The following is a 16,172-nucleotide window of genomic DNA, read 5'->3' on the forward strand; positions in this document are numbered from 1 at the left end:
AAAATAGTGCAGAGTTCCATATACCCTTCACGCAGCATCCCCTGATGTTAACTAACGATAATACAATCATCAAAGCTATGAAATTAACGTTGGTACAATACTGTTAGGTAAACCTGTATTCGAGTTTTACCAGTTTTTCCACTAATATCCTTTTTCCCTTCCAGAATCCAGCCCAGGATCTCATATTGCTTTTTTTTAAAAAAATTTTTATTACAGACAGGGCCTCACTATGTTGCCCAGGTTGGTCTCAAACTCCTGGCCTCAGGTAGTCCTCCTGTCTCAGCCTGCCAAAGTGCAGGGATTATAGGCATGAGCCAGCACACCTGGCTTCCACATTGCATTTGTACATTATGTCTTGCCAGTCTTCCCAGTGTGTAAGTTCCTCAGTCTTGTCTTTCATGACCTTGAGACTTTTGAAGAGTACTGGTTAGTTGTTTTGTAGAATGTCTCTCCCTTTGGGCTTCTCTGATTTCTCATTATTAGATTGAGGTTATGTATTTTTGGCAAGAATATAACAGAATCTAGTATCTCGGTGTGGATATACTTTGAGACTATGCAGATACCCTGTTTCTGCTCAAACTTTCATTCACTGATTTTAGCATCCACAGTGGATTTTGCCTACAACAATTATTAGTAAAATATTGCTAATAGTTATTTTCTATTTTCTTCATTCTACATTTATTAATTGGAATTCTTCTATCAGGGGGAGTTGTCTTCTTCCCTCCTTCCCTCCAGTCCAGTTTGAATTCAAGGGATATATACATATATTATTCTGTGGGCTATGCAAACCTATCATTTCTTTGGTTTCTCAAATTTTTCTAGCTTTGGACATTGAGAGCTCTTTCAGGTTGGCTCCTGTGCTCTTTTGACATACCCCATCCTTTTTTGAATGCTTTCTTCCTTATTGGCATCGTAAGATGCTCTAAGCTGTTGTATTTTTCCTGCCCCACTCTTAAAAATTGGACTACTTCTCAAAGGAGTTCTGGCACATTTTTTGGGAGAAGCATATTTAGGAACCAAGATCTAGGCATTATTCATTCATTTATTTCTGGTTTGGGTTTTTCCATTAGTTTATACCTCCTTTATAGAATTTTGTATTAGTGTGCATACTAGGGTAAAATAAAAGTAGAGTTTTAAGAAAAAATGGATTATGTGTTGTAATATTTCATATTGTTTTTGTTTATGACAGTGGATAAGGAATTTGTTCTATAAACTCAATTTTTGCTTATAAGCTTTTTTCCTCACATATATCTTCATGTGATGACTTTAGGAACCACCCATAGGTTACTGTTAGGGTTTGGAAGGAAAAAAAGGGTAAAGATTCTATTGTGTTGTATGTTGACCAAGATGCCTATTAATGTATGTTGAGAATAGAAACTGGTAAAGATGTAAATAAGCAGCGCTTTCAAAATGGCGGTGTTTAAAGCTTGTATTTTAAATGTGACTTCATCTGAGGTAATTGGCACATAGGTATTTATTAATATTTATGTTTACTGTTTAAACAGACTTTTAGAATAGGAGAAGTTGTTTAACATATTTTCTACTGAAAAAATTACCTTTTTCACTCAAAAAAATTTATTGGTGCTCACTGTGTTAGGCACAATGCCATGTACTAGAAATGTTGTTAAGGTGCTCAGAGGTCCAAATATTTTCTAAAGGAGGCCTTTATAATTTATTTTAAAAAGTTATTTTACTACTCGGGAGACTGAGGTGAGAAGACTGCTTGAAGCCAGGAATTCCAGGTTGCAGTTCACTGTAATGGTGCCTGTGAATAGCCACGGCACTTCAGCCTGGGCAATATCGCAAGATCCTGTGTCTAAAAAATTACATTAATTCAGTTTCACAATTTTTAGTAATACTGAAGAATATAGAGTAGGAATGGGAAGTTTCTTCAACCCTAAATTTCATTTTTTCCCCCAGTCATTGTAAATAGTTGATGTATCCTTGGCCTTTTTCTTTACAGGTGCACATAGATATAATGTCTTTTTAAGATAAGTGGGTTTATAAGTGTTTTCCTGCTGCTTGCTTTTTTTTTTTTTTCATTTAATGACATAGCTTGACAATCTTTCTACTTTTATATAGAGAGAGCTACCCAAGTTTTTACCTAGTTTTTGATGAAGAGAATGATTAAAGATGATGAGAATCTAGAATCAAAGATCTTATAAATAAACATTAAGTGCTCTTACCACCAAAAAAAAGTATGACGTGCTAGATATGTTTATTGGCTTGACTGTGGTGATTGTTTCACAATGTGTATTTAAAAAATCACCTCAACTGTATACTGTATTTGTCGGTTATATCTCAATAAAGCTAGGGGAAAAAAAGCCCACATCTATTAAAGAAGAGGCAGTCTGATTCCTACAAAGTGAATCATGCCTTGCTAATCTGTGTATTTTGTATTTTTTATTTTTTTTTTGAGATGGAGTTTCACTCTTGTTGCCCAGGCTGTAGCGCAATGGCGTGATCTCGGCTCACTGCAACCTCTGCCTCCTGGGTTCAAGCGATTCTCCTGCCTCAGCCTCCAGAGCAGCTGGGATTACAGGAGCCTGCCACCACCCCCGGCTAGTTTTGTATTTTTAGTAGAGACAAGGTTTCTCCATGTTGGTCAGGCTGGTCTCGGACTCCCGACCTCAGGTGATCTACCTGCCTTAGCCTCCCAAAGTGCTGGGATTACAGGTGTGTGCCACTGCGGCCGGCCTAATCTGTGTATTTTTAAGGGCATAACTGAGAGCTAGCAGCCTTTCAAAAAGACTTTGATGAATTTCCAGACTAAGAGTATTTAAAACTGTTGCTTTGTATTTAAGAGAAACACATCCGTCTCATAGAGGGAAAATGTATAGATAGAAATAAAGAATATGAATAAATTGATTTTTATGAAAAAGGATTTGGGACTGGGCACATGGCTCATGCCTGTAATCCCAGCACTTTGGGAGGCCAAGGAAGATGGATCACTTGAGCCCAGGAGTTCAGGACCAGCCTGGGCAACAAGGTGATACCAAATCTCTACTAAAAATATAAAAATTTATCCAGGCATGGTGGGGTACACCTGTAGTCCCAGCTACTTGGGAGGCTGAGGTGGGAGAATCACCTGAATCCTGCGAAGTTGAGGCTGTAACAAGCCGTGATCGTGTCACTGCACTCCAGCCTGGGCGACAGGAGTGAGACCCTGTCTCAAAAAAAAAAAAAAAAAGAGAAAGGATTTGGATTTTGGTGATCCTTTGATCATTAGTGTTATCTAACTAATTCAGAAATGATAGAAGGAGGTGTGATAAACATTTCTGAGTATGCTGCACTGGATTATTAGTATGTTAAATAGTTAAAGGGACTGGAATAAGCATCAGGAAGATTTCATAAAGTGGTGTAAGTAGAAAAAAAGGTTAAATAATGAGCTGCATGTTGATAAGTATAAGACACGGATCCAAGTGGTGGCTTCCGAACCATGATATTACTTAAACTAGAGTGTTAAGGTCAGCTTAAGTCAAAACAAAACAAAGCTTCCAGACCCTCATTTTAAACACAGTAGATAATAGATGAATCTTGTATCCTGGGAGATAGTACAAGCCAAAGTTACAGCTGTGTTAAAACCTAGTAAACACATAATTTTTTTCTCTTTTATAATCTTCTCTGTTCCTAGGTCAGCAATAGTCCCGAACCTCAGAAGGCTGTAGAACAGGAGGTGAGAATGGTGCTTCTTAACATTTTGCAAAAAGTATACTAAAGTGATTAACTATTGATTACTTCCTCAACTGCTATTCTCAAGACATCAGATGCTCAGCTTGGAAGACTATTGTTGTGATTCACTGAAATATAAAAGAAAATTATTTCCACTGTAGTGGTTGTCAGGGCTTTACTGCAATCTGTAATTTATTCCTTCCCCAAAGTAAGCATTTTTAAATAAAGGAAAGAAAATATAAGTAAATTCTGTGAAATTCAGCCTGTTTGCATTTATCCAGCTCTATGCAATGGTATACTTTCCAGAAATACCTTCTTCAGGGCATAATGTATGTAACTTGTATGTGTCCTGAATGTGGCCTAGTGTGTCATCTTACAGTGGACTGCTTCCTTAGTTTAATAGAGTTCTTCATCTCCAGTCAGGGCACCATCCAGCTTTATTCATCAAACATCTGTTAAGAGCCTACTACGGGCCAGGTGCAATGGCTCATGCCTGAAATCCCAGCACTCTGCCGAGGCAGGTGGATCACTTGGTCAGGAGTAGGAGTTCAAGACCAGCATGGCCAATATGGTGAAACCTTGTCTCTACTAAAAATACAAAAATCAGCCAGGCGTGGTGGCAGACACCTGTAATCCCAGGTACTTAGGAGGCTGAGGCAGGAGAATTGCTTGAACCCGGTAGGTGGAGGTTGCAGTGAGCTAAGATGGTACCACTGCCCTCCAGCCTGGGCAACACAGTGAGACTCCATCTCAACATAAATAAATAAATAAAATAAAGCCTGCTACATGTCAGGCTTGATATGCTGGGCACTGGGGATAACAGGATATCTGTGACTTTCTCCTACGTGCTAGGTCAGGGGTTGACCTGGGTCCATGGAAGCCCTCTAGCATCAACAGTGAAACAGTATCCTCTTCCTTCGAAATATACTCAGAGTTAGGACATTCATACCTTTCCTTTAATAATTTGAATTCTCTTGAAGCTACCATTCTATTTACACTTAGATGGATTTTACCTAAATGTGAGTATCTAGAGTTAAGGTTTTTAGTATTTCCTTTGGATCACAGACTCTTAGGAGTCAAATTATTTGAAACTCTCCAGAAGAATGTATGTACACACCATTTTGTAACTCTTTTATGCCACATAGCTGTAAATCAAAAGAGTTTTAAGAACCAATGCTTTAGAGACTTACTTTTACTTGGGGAGAAAGAAATGTAGGTATAAAAGTATAATTGTGTTAATAGTGAGGGATCCTGTGTGGGGCTAGTTACTTGTTTGTAGTTTTGTCTTTATTTTCATTTGGCTTAAAACCCTCAAATCCAAGAGACAAACACGTAGCAGAGTTGCTTGCCTTTATATGGCTTATTTCAGAAGTTAGGCTACTCAGGAAAACACTACATTGGCATGTAGTGTCTGTAAGTTGAACTGAATGGAATAATTCATTTTCTCTAGTTGTAAACATAGTTTATAGTCTGTTATAAAATAGTTATGCTGCAATGCCAGATAATCCATGACATATATATTCTATATAGCACTAAGCACATGGTGCATTTGGTAAATGGAACAACCGAAAATATTTTGAAGAGCTTACAGACTTTTAGCCTGATATCTAAAACCCATAAGAGAATGGCACAAAGACCAGATTGCTTTTACTGCAGTATCTCAAGTGAAACTGAAAGTAATGACATTTATTTTGTGTGTGTGGTAAAAACACATAAAAATTACCATCTTATGACCTCTGATGTGGTCTCCACTGGGAGAAAAAAAATGACCATTTTAACCATTTTTGAGTATATAGTTCAATAGTGTAAGTATACAGTTCAATAGTGTTATGTATATTCATATTATTGTAAAACAGCACCAGAGCTTTTTCATCTTGCAAATCTAAAACTCTACACTCATTAAATAATAACTTCCTTTCCAACTACTCTAGCCCCCGGAAACTACCATTTTACTTTATGTTTCTATGAATTCGATGTCACATATTAAATACCGCACATAAATAGAATTATGTAGTGTTTGTCTTTTTGAGACTGGCTTATTTCATTTAGCATAATGTCCTCAAGGTTCATTCATGTTATAGCATGTGACAGAATTCCCTTCCTTTTTAAGGCTAACATTTATTTGATTGTATGTGTACACCATATTTTGTTTATTTATTTGTTAATGGACATTTGGGTTGGTTTCACCTTATGGCTGTTATGAATAATGCTTTTATGAATACATACCCAGAAGTGAGATTGCTGGATGATATGGTAGTTCTATTTTTAATGTTTTTAGGAACTTTCATACTGTTTTCCAGAGTGGTTGCATCATTTTACAATCCCACTAGCAATGCACAAGTGTCTAATGTATTCACATCCTCTTTTTCTGATAGTGGTCATCCTGATGGGGGCCAAGTGATGATATCTCATTGTGGTTTTGATTTGCATTTCTCCAATGATTAGTGGTGTTGATCATCATTTTATATGCTTCTTGGCCATTTGTGTTACATCTATTTTTTTTCAAAGCACAATTTAAATATGCACAGACATGCCATTCTTTTATATGCATTTCCAAATCTTGTACTAGCTTTTTGTGAACATTCTCTAGTGACATGTACACCTATGATGTGGCAGTTCCCTAAAGGCTCTAAAGGGGAAAATGGGGCTATAAAATAAATATGTTAGAAAGAGACTTGATGACTGTGTAAGTCTCCATGTTTGACACCACTCATGCCATTGAAAAAGATATCTTAATGATGTCAGACAATAGGATTTGATAGGCTAGTGGTCATTTGCAGTCAAGAGTATTAGTCAAAACAGCACAACCTGGCAAGTGACCTGGAAAGTCTAATATAAAATAGGAATTTGCAGTCTCAAGAAGCCACAGATTGAATGTGAAATAACAGCATGCAACTCCCCTGGAACTTTATGTTGAATGATTCATAATAAATGCTTTTCAATTAGGACCTCGTAAGAATTTTCCCTTGTTTGCATACATAGTCATGTGTCGCTTAACAACAGAGATACATTCTGAGAAATGTGTACTTAGGTGATTTTGTTGTAGGAACATCATAGAGTGAATTTACACAAACCTAGACGGTATAGCTTACTACACACCTAAACTATATGGTATGGCCTGTTGCTCTTAGGCTGCAACCTGTGCGGCATGTACTGAATACTGTAGGCAGTTGTAACACAGTGGTAACTATTTTGTGTACCTAAACATAGAAAAGATACAGTAAAAATACAATATGAAATATTTAAAATGGTTTACCTCTATAGGGCACTTACCATGGATGGAGTTTGCAGGACTGCAAATGCTCTTGGTGAGTCAGTGAGTAAGCAGTGAGTGAATATGAAGGCCTAGAGTATTACTGGACGTTATTGTAGACTTTATAAAATGCTGTCCACTTAAACTATACTACATTTATTTAATTTTTTTCTTCAATAATAAATTAACCTTAGCTTACTATAACTTATTTACTTTATAAACTTTAAATTTTTTTACTTTTTGACTTTTTTGTAATAATGTTTAGCTTAAAACACAAACACATTGTATAGCTCTATGAAAATATTTTCTTTATATCCTTATTCTATAAGCTTTTATCTATTTAAAAACAATTTTTTTTTTTTTTTTGCTTTTTAAACTTTTTTGTTAAAAACCAAGACACACACATATTATTAGCCTTGGCCTACACAGGGTCAGGATCATCAATGTCAGTATCTTCCACCTCCACATCTTGTCCCACTGGAAAGTTTTCAGGAGCAATGACACACATGGAGCTATCACCTCCTATGATGACAGTGCCTTCTTCTAGAGTACTTCCTGAAGGACCTACCTGAGGCTGTTTTATAGTTAACTTTATTATTATTTTTAAGTAGAAGGAGTAGTATACTTTAAAATAACAATGAAAATTTTAGTAAATACATAAACCAGTAACATAATTGTTTATCATTATCAAGTATTATGTACTGTATAGAATTGTATGTACTATACTTTTATACACCTGGCAGTACAATAGTTTTGTTAACACACTAGTGCATTGCACTGGGATATTATGACAGTTGCAGCATCACTGGGCAACAGGAATTTTTCAGCTTCATTTTAATCTTATGGGACCACCACTATGTATGTTGTATGCTGTCTATTATTGACCAAAACGTCATTATGCAGATGTGGCACATGATCATATTATCTTATGAGTGTACTGTTGACCAAAAGTAGTATATTTTAATTTTTAACAGGTCGATGATTTTTTTTTTTTTTTTTTTTTTTTTTTTGAGACAAGGTCTTGCTCTGTTGCCCAGGCTGGAGTGCAGTGGTATGATCTTGGCTCACTGCAACCTCTTCCCCCTTCTGGATTCAAGTGATTCTTGTGCCTCAGCCGCCCAGGTAACTGGGACTACAGGCATATGCCACTACACCCAGCTAATTTTTGTATTTTTAGTAGAGATGAGTTTTCACCATGTTGGCCAGAGTTCGAGACCAGCCTGACCAACAAGGAGAAACCCCGTCTCTACTAAAAATACAAAATTAGCTGGGCATGGTGGCACATGCCTGTAATCCCAGCTACTCGGGAGGCTGAGGCAGGAGAATCACTTGAACCCGGGAGGCAGAGGTTGCGGTGTGCCGAGATTGCGCCATTGCACTACAGCCTGGGCAACAAGAGCGAAACTCCGTCTCACAAAAAAAAAAAAAAAAAAAAAAAAGAAAAGAAAAAGAAAAGGGCTCAACCCCTAAAATCAGAGCTTTTCCCTTCTCAGCTCTCATGCTATATCTCTGGGATCTAGTTGTCAGAAATATAGCCCACACACTGGGCTATTTTAAAGAGTGTAAAATATTTTTATGTGGTAAGTATAAAAGGGAAGTAAGTTACATATAAGCAAATCTCATGTTATTTGGATAGCCTAGGGTAAATTTAAAACATAATTTTCTTCTAAGTAGATCCTAATTAATCACTTCCTTGTAGCCTGAAACCTTGGGATTGCTGAGGTATCATGGTCCCTTTCCTGTTTTAGGTTCAGCTCTCTCCTGGTTATTTCTTTTTTTTTTTTTTTTTCTTTTCACCCCACGATATCTAGATTGTCTCCTGGTTATTTTATTTCATGCTCCCAGATCCACAAATGAATTTGGAAAGTAGGTCTTTGCCACACTTCATATGTTGTGAACTTTTAAATTACTAAATACAATTTTTTCGAAGGTGAAAATAACCTGCCTTTTGTGGGGAGTAGGGGACTGGAATAATAAGGAGGAAGAAGAAATAATTTCTCTATAAGAGGTAAATGAGAATTCCAAGATTGACCTCAAATTATTTATTTTTGACATGTTTTCAAAGGCATATCACTTTCTCATATAGATGAACTCAATATTCTCTAGGGCTTTCTGAATCCGCCGTCTTACTGGGTTTTACGTGCTTTCATCACTGTTTATCAGAAATACAGACTGTTTATTTTGTATTTTTTAATGTGTGTTACGTTTGAAACTTTTAAAGAATGAGAATTCATGTACATGATAACATGGGTGCAATCTGAGCTCACTGCAGCCTCCGCCTCCTGGGTTCAAGCGATTCTCATGCTTTAGCCTTCCTCGTAACTGGGACTACAGGCGTGCACCACCATGCTGGGCTAATTTTTGGCATTTTTAGTAGAGATAGTGTTTCACCAGGTTTCCCAGGCTGGTCTCAAACTCCTGGGCTCAAGTGATATGCCCACCTCAACCTCTCAAAGTGCTGGGATTACAGGCATGAGCCGACCATGTCCAGCCAAATACTACTTATTTTTTAATCGAGTATACATCAAAGCAAAGACAATGCAAATGGTGCTCAGAGGGACTTGTAGTTGTTTTCACTATTAACCTCTTTGGCTCCAGAGGTATTAAATACTGTCAGTTTTTTTTTTTATTATTATTAATACTGTCAATCTTTTTGACTCAACTCCAAACAAATGAATTTGCTGGAATTAGTAGGTTTCTATCAGATACTTTTATATTGGGTGCCAGTTACCAGTTCAAGAAAATAGCATTTTTTTTTTTTTTTTTTGAGACGGGGTCTCACCCTGTCACCAGACTGGAGTGCGGTGGCATAATCTTGGCTCACTGCAACCTCCGTCTCCTAGGTTCAACAATTCTCCTGCCTCAGCCTCCAGAGTACCTGGGATTACAGGCATGTGCCACCATGCCTGGCTAATTTTTGTATTTTTAGTAGAGACGGGGTTTCCCCATGTTGGCCAAGCTGGTCTGGAACTCCTGACCTCAACTAGTCCACCTATCTCGGCCTCCCAAAGTGCTGGGATTACAGGTGTGAGCCACTGCACCTGGCCAATTTTTTTTTTTTTTTTTTTTGAGATGAAGTCTTGTTCTGTTGCCCAAGCTGGAGTGCAGTGGCGCGATCTTGCCGCACTGAAACCTCTGCCTCCTGGGTTCAAGCGATTCTCCTGCCTCAGCCTTTTTTATTTTATTGTGGTAAGAACATTTAATATGAGATCTACCCTCTAAAAATTTTAAGTGTACAATACATTATTATTGTTTTATGTGATGGGATCTTGCTGGGTTGCCCAGGCCATTCAAGCAATTCTTGTGCCTCAGCCTCCGAAGTAGCTGGGATTACAGGCATACATGGAAGTATTGTGCTCTTTTTTTTTTTTTTTTTTTTTGAGACAGAGTCTTGCTCTTGTTGCCCAGACTGGAGTGCAGTGGTGCAATCTCGGCTCACTGCAACCTTTGCCTCCTGGGTTCAAGTGATTCTCCTGCCTCAGCCTCGCTAATAGCTGGGATTACAGACGTGTGCCACCACGCCTGGCTGATTTAGAGACGGAGTTTCTCCATGTTGGCCAGGCTTGTCTCGAACTCTTGACCTCAGGTGATCTGCCTGCCTCGTCCTCCCAAAGTGCTGGGATTACAGGCATGAGCCACCACGCTTGGCCAAAGTATTGTACTCTTAACATGGATGTACTATTCTATTTTTATATGTTGTGTAAAATATATTGTACAATATATTATAATTAATATGTACAATATACTGTAATTAATAGTGATACAGTATTGCAACTGCCATTAAAATGATGTTGACATCAGTGTGTAATTTTATCACTAATGCTTTTCCTTTTTTGGAGAGAGTCTCGCTCTATCCCCCAGGCTGGAGTGCATTGGTGCGATCTCAGCTCACTGCAACCTCTGCCTCCCGGGTAGCTGGAATTACAGGCACCTGCCACCACGCCTAATTTTTGTATTTTTAGTAGATTAGGGGTTTCGCCATGTTGGCCAGGCTGGTCTCAAACTCCTGATCTCAGGTGATCCGCCTGCCTGGGCCTCCCAAAATGTTGGGATTTCAGGCGTGAGCCACCGAGCTTGGCTGCTAATGCCTTTCATATTTTATTTTCAAATTTTCCATTTAGAAAAATCGGCTGGGCGCAATGGCTCACGCCTGTAATCCCAGCACTTTGGGAGGCTGAGGCTGGCGGATCGCTTGAGGCCAGGCCTTTGAGACCAGCCTGGGCAGCATGGCAAAACCCCGTCTGTACCAAAAATACAAAAAATTAGTGGGGCATGGTGACGCACGCCTGTAATCGTAGGTGCTCAGGGGACTGAGGCACAAGAATTGCTTGAGCCTGGGAGGTGGAGGTTGCATTGAGCTGAGATTATGCCACTGCACTCCAGCTTGGGTGACAAGAATGAGACTCTGTCATAGAAAAAAAAAAGAAGAATCTCATGTACGCCTGGAAAAATACGATTTACTTAAATATTTCCCAATTATTTGCAGAGGAGCTAGAGAGATTATTTATTGATAATCAGTGACTCTTTATTGCCTTTTAAAAAATTATAACTTTCTCTGGGCAAGTTTATTTCTTAACCAGTTTTTAAAGTACTTTAGAATAAATTACTCAATTAAAATTTCTTTTAAATTACTTTTATTTGTAGGTTGAACTTTCTGATGTTAGCCAAGGTGGATCTAAGCTACCACTTCAGCATCAATAGCTAAATCAATGTGGCAATAATTCCTGCTGATACTCCCTTAAGGGAATTATATATAGTATATATAATTTATAATTAAAATATTATAAATATAAATTATAAAAATATATAATTATGTATTTATAATTATACTAATAGTTACTATTATAGTTATAAATTATAAAAATATATAATTATGTATTTAGAATTATACAAATAGTTACTATTATAATAATAGTTAATATTTTAAATTCTTAGTGTGTGTGAAACACATTGCTAAGCCATAATGTAGAATAACTTAATAAGAATCTTAAGAAGTAGATACTGTTATCTATATTTTACAGATAATAAAACAAAGGTTTAGAAAGAATACATTACTTACCCAAGGTCATACATTTAGTGAATGATAAATTCACTTAATTTACCCTAACCCTGATTTATTATTATTATTATTATTATTATTATTATTTTGAGATGGAGTTTCACTCTTATTGCCCAGACTGGATGCGATCTCAGCTCACCGCAACCTCTGCCTCCCGGGTTCAAGTGTTTCTCCTGCCTCAGCCTCCTGAGTAGCTGGAATTGCAGGCATGCGCCACCATGCCCAGCTAATTTTTTGTATTTTTAGTAGAGACATGGTTTCTCCATGTTTGTCAGGCTGGTCTCGAACTCTCGACCTCAGGTGATCCGCCTGCCTTGGCCTCCCAAAGTGTTGGGATTACAGGCGTGAGCCACTGCACCCGGCCTATTGTTATTATTATTATTATTATTAGTGGTGGTGGCCGTAAACTTTCTGTCAGTTTCTCTTTTCTTAAAACCTGGGTGCTCCAAAAGAACTGCTTCATTCTTGATAGCCACTGGACAATTGTTTATAATTATTTTGGAGCTGCAAACCCCTTTGAATATCTGATAAAAGCTATAATTCTTTTCCCAGAGAAATACATTGTACACAAATTTTTGCATACAATTTCAATTTGCATATACCTCTTGAAACCTATCTGTAGATCCTATAATAGTAATCAAATTTCAATGAGTATGTAACTCACCTGGATTGCTTGTTAAAATATAGATGACCTATTCTCACTTCCCAAAGTTTGGTGCATTAAGTCTAGAGTTGGACTTAGACTGTCTACCCCTCCCTACTCCCTGCTCTTTTCTCTTTTTTCAAAGAGACAGGGTCTTGTTGGGCTCAAGGGATCCTCCCGCCTCAGCTGGAATTATAGGCATGTGCGTGGCTGGAATCTGCCCCCTCCCCCCGCTTTTTTTTTTTTTTTTGAGATGGAGTCTAGCTCTGTTGCTGAGGTGGGAGTGCAGTGGCGTGATCTCAGCTCACTGCAACCTCCGCCTCCCAGGTTCAAGTGATTCTCCTGCCTCAGCCTCCCAAGTAGCTGGGATTATAGGCGCCTGCCCCCACGCCTAGCTACTTTTTATATTTTTAGTAGAGATGGGGTTTCACCATGTTGGCCAGGCTGATCTCGAACTCCTGACCTCGTGATCCGCCTGCCTCGGCCTCCCAAAGTGTTGGGATTACAGGTGTGAGCCATGGCGTTTTAACAAGCACTTTAAGCACTTCGAATGATTTAGATGCAGGATATTTTAATACCACACTTTACAAAGATACCCCGAGGTTAAGAGTTTGGTTATTCTACTTTTGTTTTAGAGCAGCTATTACAGAGTATGTGTTCTAAATGTTCTAAAGTAGGTCTTTATTACCAAGTGATTGTACAATATTGCAATTGCCATTAAGAATGATGTTGACATTAATGTATAGTTTTATTGCTAATAATTCTTTTATTTTCAAATTTTCTGTTTAGAAAAATCTCATCTGAAAAAATACAGTTTACTTAAATATTTCGCGATTATTTGCAGAGGGTCTAAAGAGAGTACTTACCGGTAATCAGTGGCTCTTTATTGCCTTTATTTTGAGAAAAAAAATAGAACTTTCTTTGGTAGATTGATTTCTCAACCCATTTAATGTGGTTTAGAGTAAATTCGTCATTTAAAATTTTATTTTAAATTATTTTTATTTGTAGGATGAGCTTTCTGATGTTAGCCAAGGCGGATCTAAAGCTACCACTCCAGCATCAACAGCTAATTCAGATGTGGCAACAATTCCTACTGATACTCCCTTAAAGGAAGAAAACGAAGGATTTGTGAAGGTTACAGATGCGCCAAATAAGTCAGAGATAAGCAAACACATTGAAGTACAGGTAGCCCAGGAAACTAGAAATGTATCTACTGGTGAGTGACCCTAGTTCTTTACTTACTAGGAAAGTATTCAGTAAACCTGGATAATGTGGGTATGAGAAAATATGTCTTTGTGGGTGTTGCCTGGTTTGTATTTATAAAATAGGCAGATATAGTTGGCCCTCTATATCTGTGGTTCTGCATCTGTAGATTGAAAATATTTGAAAAAAAAAATGATAGCTGTGCCTGTACTAAACATGTACATACTTTTTTCTTATTATCCCCTAAACAGTACAGTATGACAATTATTTACATAGCGTTTACATTGTATTACGTATTATAAATAATCTAGAGATGATTTAAAGTATATGGGAGGATATTGATAAGTTATATGCAAATACAATCCCATTTTATATAAGGGACCTGAGCATCCATGGATTTTGGTATTGTGGTGGGTTCTGGAATCAATCCCCCATGGATACTGAGATAAGACTGCACTTAATTGTATTCAATTGTAAATAAGCTTAAAAGTGGTAATGTTTAAATAGTCTTGGAGAGAAACTATTGGGGCCGGGAGCTGGGGGCCAGGAGGTCACAGAGCCTAAAAGACGGGAAGACAGTTCTTTTCTGTCCCCTATCTTAGTTTAGTCTTTGTCTTTAGTTTCTTTAAATTCCATCTTTTAAATAAGAATGAAAGCAGGGCCTTGGATACATTGTACCGTGTGTTCCACGAAACACAAAGGAAAACTTTCTTTGGTTGCTTATTAGTTTTTGATACGATCTGTTAACTGACTATGTGATATATTGTATAATGCTGTATTTCCTAAAAGCCAGTCTTGCACATTTTAAAAAAATGTTCAAATGAACATTTGAACATTTACAACCATAAAACAACAGGATTTTTCTATTGGGGTACTATGTAATATATGTATTGTTTATTTCATCATGTCCTTTTTTAAGGCTCTGCTGAAAATGAAGAAAAGTCAGAAGTTCAAGCAATCATCGAATCTACTCCTGAACTGGATATGGACAAAGATCTCAGTGGATATAAAGGTTCAAGGTAACATAAATGTTAGATGAAGACATATTCTGCAGCCCCCCCACCCCCAACTCCCATAAACACTGTTCTCCAGTCTCTGGACAAAATGGATTCAGATGTTTTGTTGAAGAAATGTTAGTATTATATTCTAATTCCTATTCTTGAAACTGGACGCTGTACATGGTTTAAATTTTTTGTTAAATGTTATCTTTGCAGGATCACAAATTAGGTGTATGAGCAGGAAGGATGGTGTCTTAGTCTATTTTGTACTGCTATAGCAAAATACCAGAGTGGGTAATTTGTATATTTATTTATTTGTTTATTTATTTGTTTATTTTTTTGAGGCGGAGTTTCGCTCTTGTTGCACAGGCTGGAGTGCAATGGTGCAATCTCGGCTCACCACAACCTCCGCCTCCCAGGTTCAAGCAATTCTCCTGCCTCAGCCTCCTTAGTTGCTGGGATTACAGGCATGTGCCACCACGCCTGGCTTATTTTGTATTTTTAGTAGAGACGGGGTTTCTCCATATTGGTCAGGCTGCTCTCGAACTCCCAACCTCAGGTGATCCACCCATCTCGGCCTCCCAAAGTCCTGGGATTACAGTCGTGAGCCACTGCGCCCAGCCTTGTTTATTTTTTTGAGACGGAGTCTCGCTCTGTAGCCCAGGCTGGAGTGCAGTGGTGCAGTCTCAGCTCACTGCAACCTCTGCCTCCCAGGTTCAAGTGATTCTCCTGCCTCAGCCTTCCGAGTAGCTGGGATTATAGGCACCCACCACCACGCCTAGCTAATTTTTTTTTGTATTTTTAGTAGAGACGGGGTTTTGCCATGTTGGCCAGGCTGGTCTCAAACTCCTGAGGTGATGAGCCTGCCTTGGCCTCCCAAAGTGCTGAGATTACAGGCGTGAGCCACTGCACCTGGCCAATTTTTAAAGAACAGAAATTAATTTTCTCACAGTTCTGGAGGCTAGGAAGGCCAAGATCAAGGTGCTGGCAGGGTCAGGTGTCTGGTGAGGGCTGCTCTTTGCTTTCAAGTTGATGCCTTGTTGCTGCATCCTCTGGAGGGGAGGAACTGTGTGTCCTCACATAGAAGAAGGACAAGTGAGCCCTGAACGCTAGATAAAGCCTCATTATTCTATAAGGACCCCAATCCTATTTATAAGGGAGAAGCCCTTATGGCCTAATCACCTCTTGAAGGCCCCATCTTAATACCATCACATTGGCAACAGCTGCATTTTGTAGGGGACGCATTCAAACTATAGCAGATAGGGGAAAAAAGACAGCCAAGACATATCCCATACTTTCTGTAACTTGAAGAAACCAAGAAGCAGGAGTGAAGGAAGTAACAGA

General features: G+C 38.3%; 1 protein-coding gene across 11 annotated transcripts in view; it reads left to right on the top strand.

Annotated features, from left to right (window-relative positions):
* Positions 1-16,172, top strand: part of SPAG9 (sperm associated antigen 9) — a 157,226-nt gene that overhangs the window by 84,522 nt on the left and 56,532 nt on the right. For 6 of the 11 annotated variants that reach the window (XM_054460062.2, XM_054460063.2, XM_054460065.2 and 3 more), the window contains 3 exons: positions 3,635-3,676; positions 13,636-13,843; positions 14,750-14,849. In XM_054460062.2, the coding sequence (XP_054316037.1) occupies positions 3,635-3,676; positions 13,636-13,843; positions 14,750-14,849 (350 nt within the window). The remainder of the gene's footprint in view (positions 1-3,634; positions 3,677-13,635; positions 13,844-14,749; positions 14,850-16,172) is intronic. The other 5 variants (XM_054460064.2, XM_054460066.2, XM_063656839.1 and 2 more) reach the window with 1 other exon arrangement.

This window comes from Pongo pygmaeus, chromosome 19 (assembly GCF_028885625.2).
Source record: "Pongo pygmaeus isolate AG05252 chromosome 19, NHGRI_mPonPyg2-v2.0_pri, whole genome shotgun sequence".
Taxonomy (NCBI): Eukaryota; Metazoa; Chordata; class Mammalia; order Primates; family Hominidae; genus Pongo; species Pongo pygmaeus.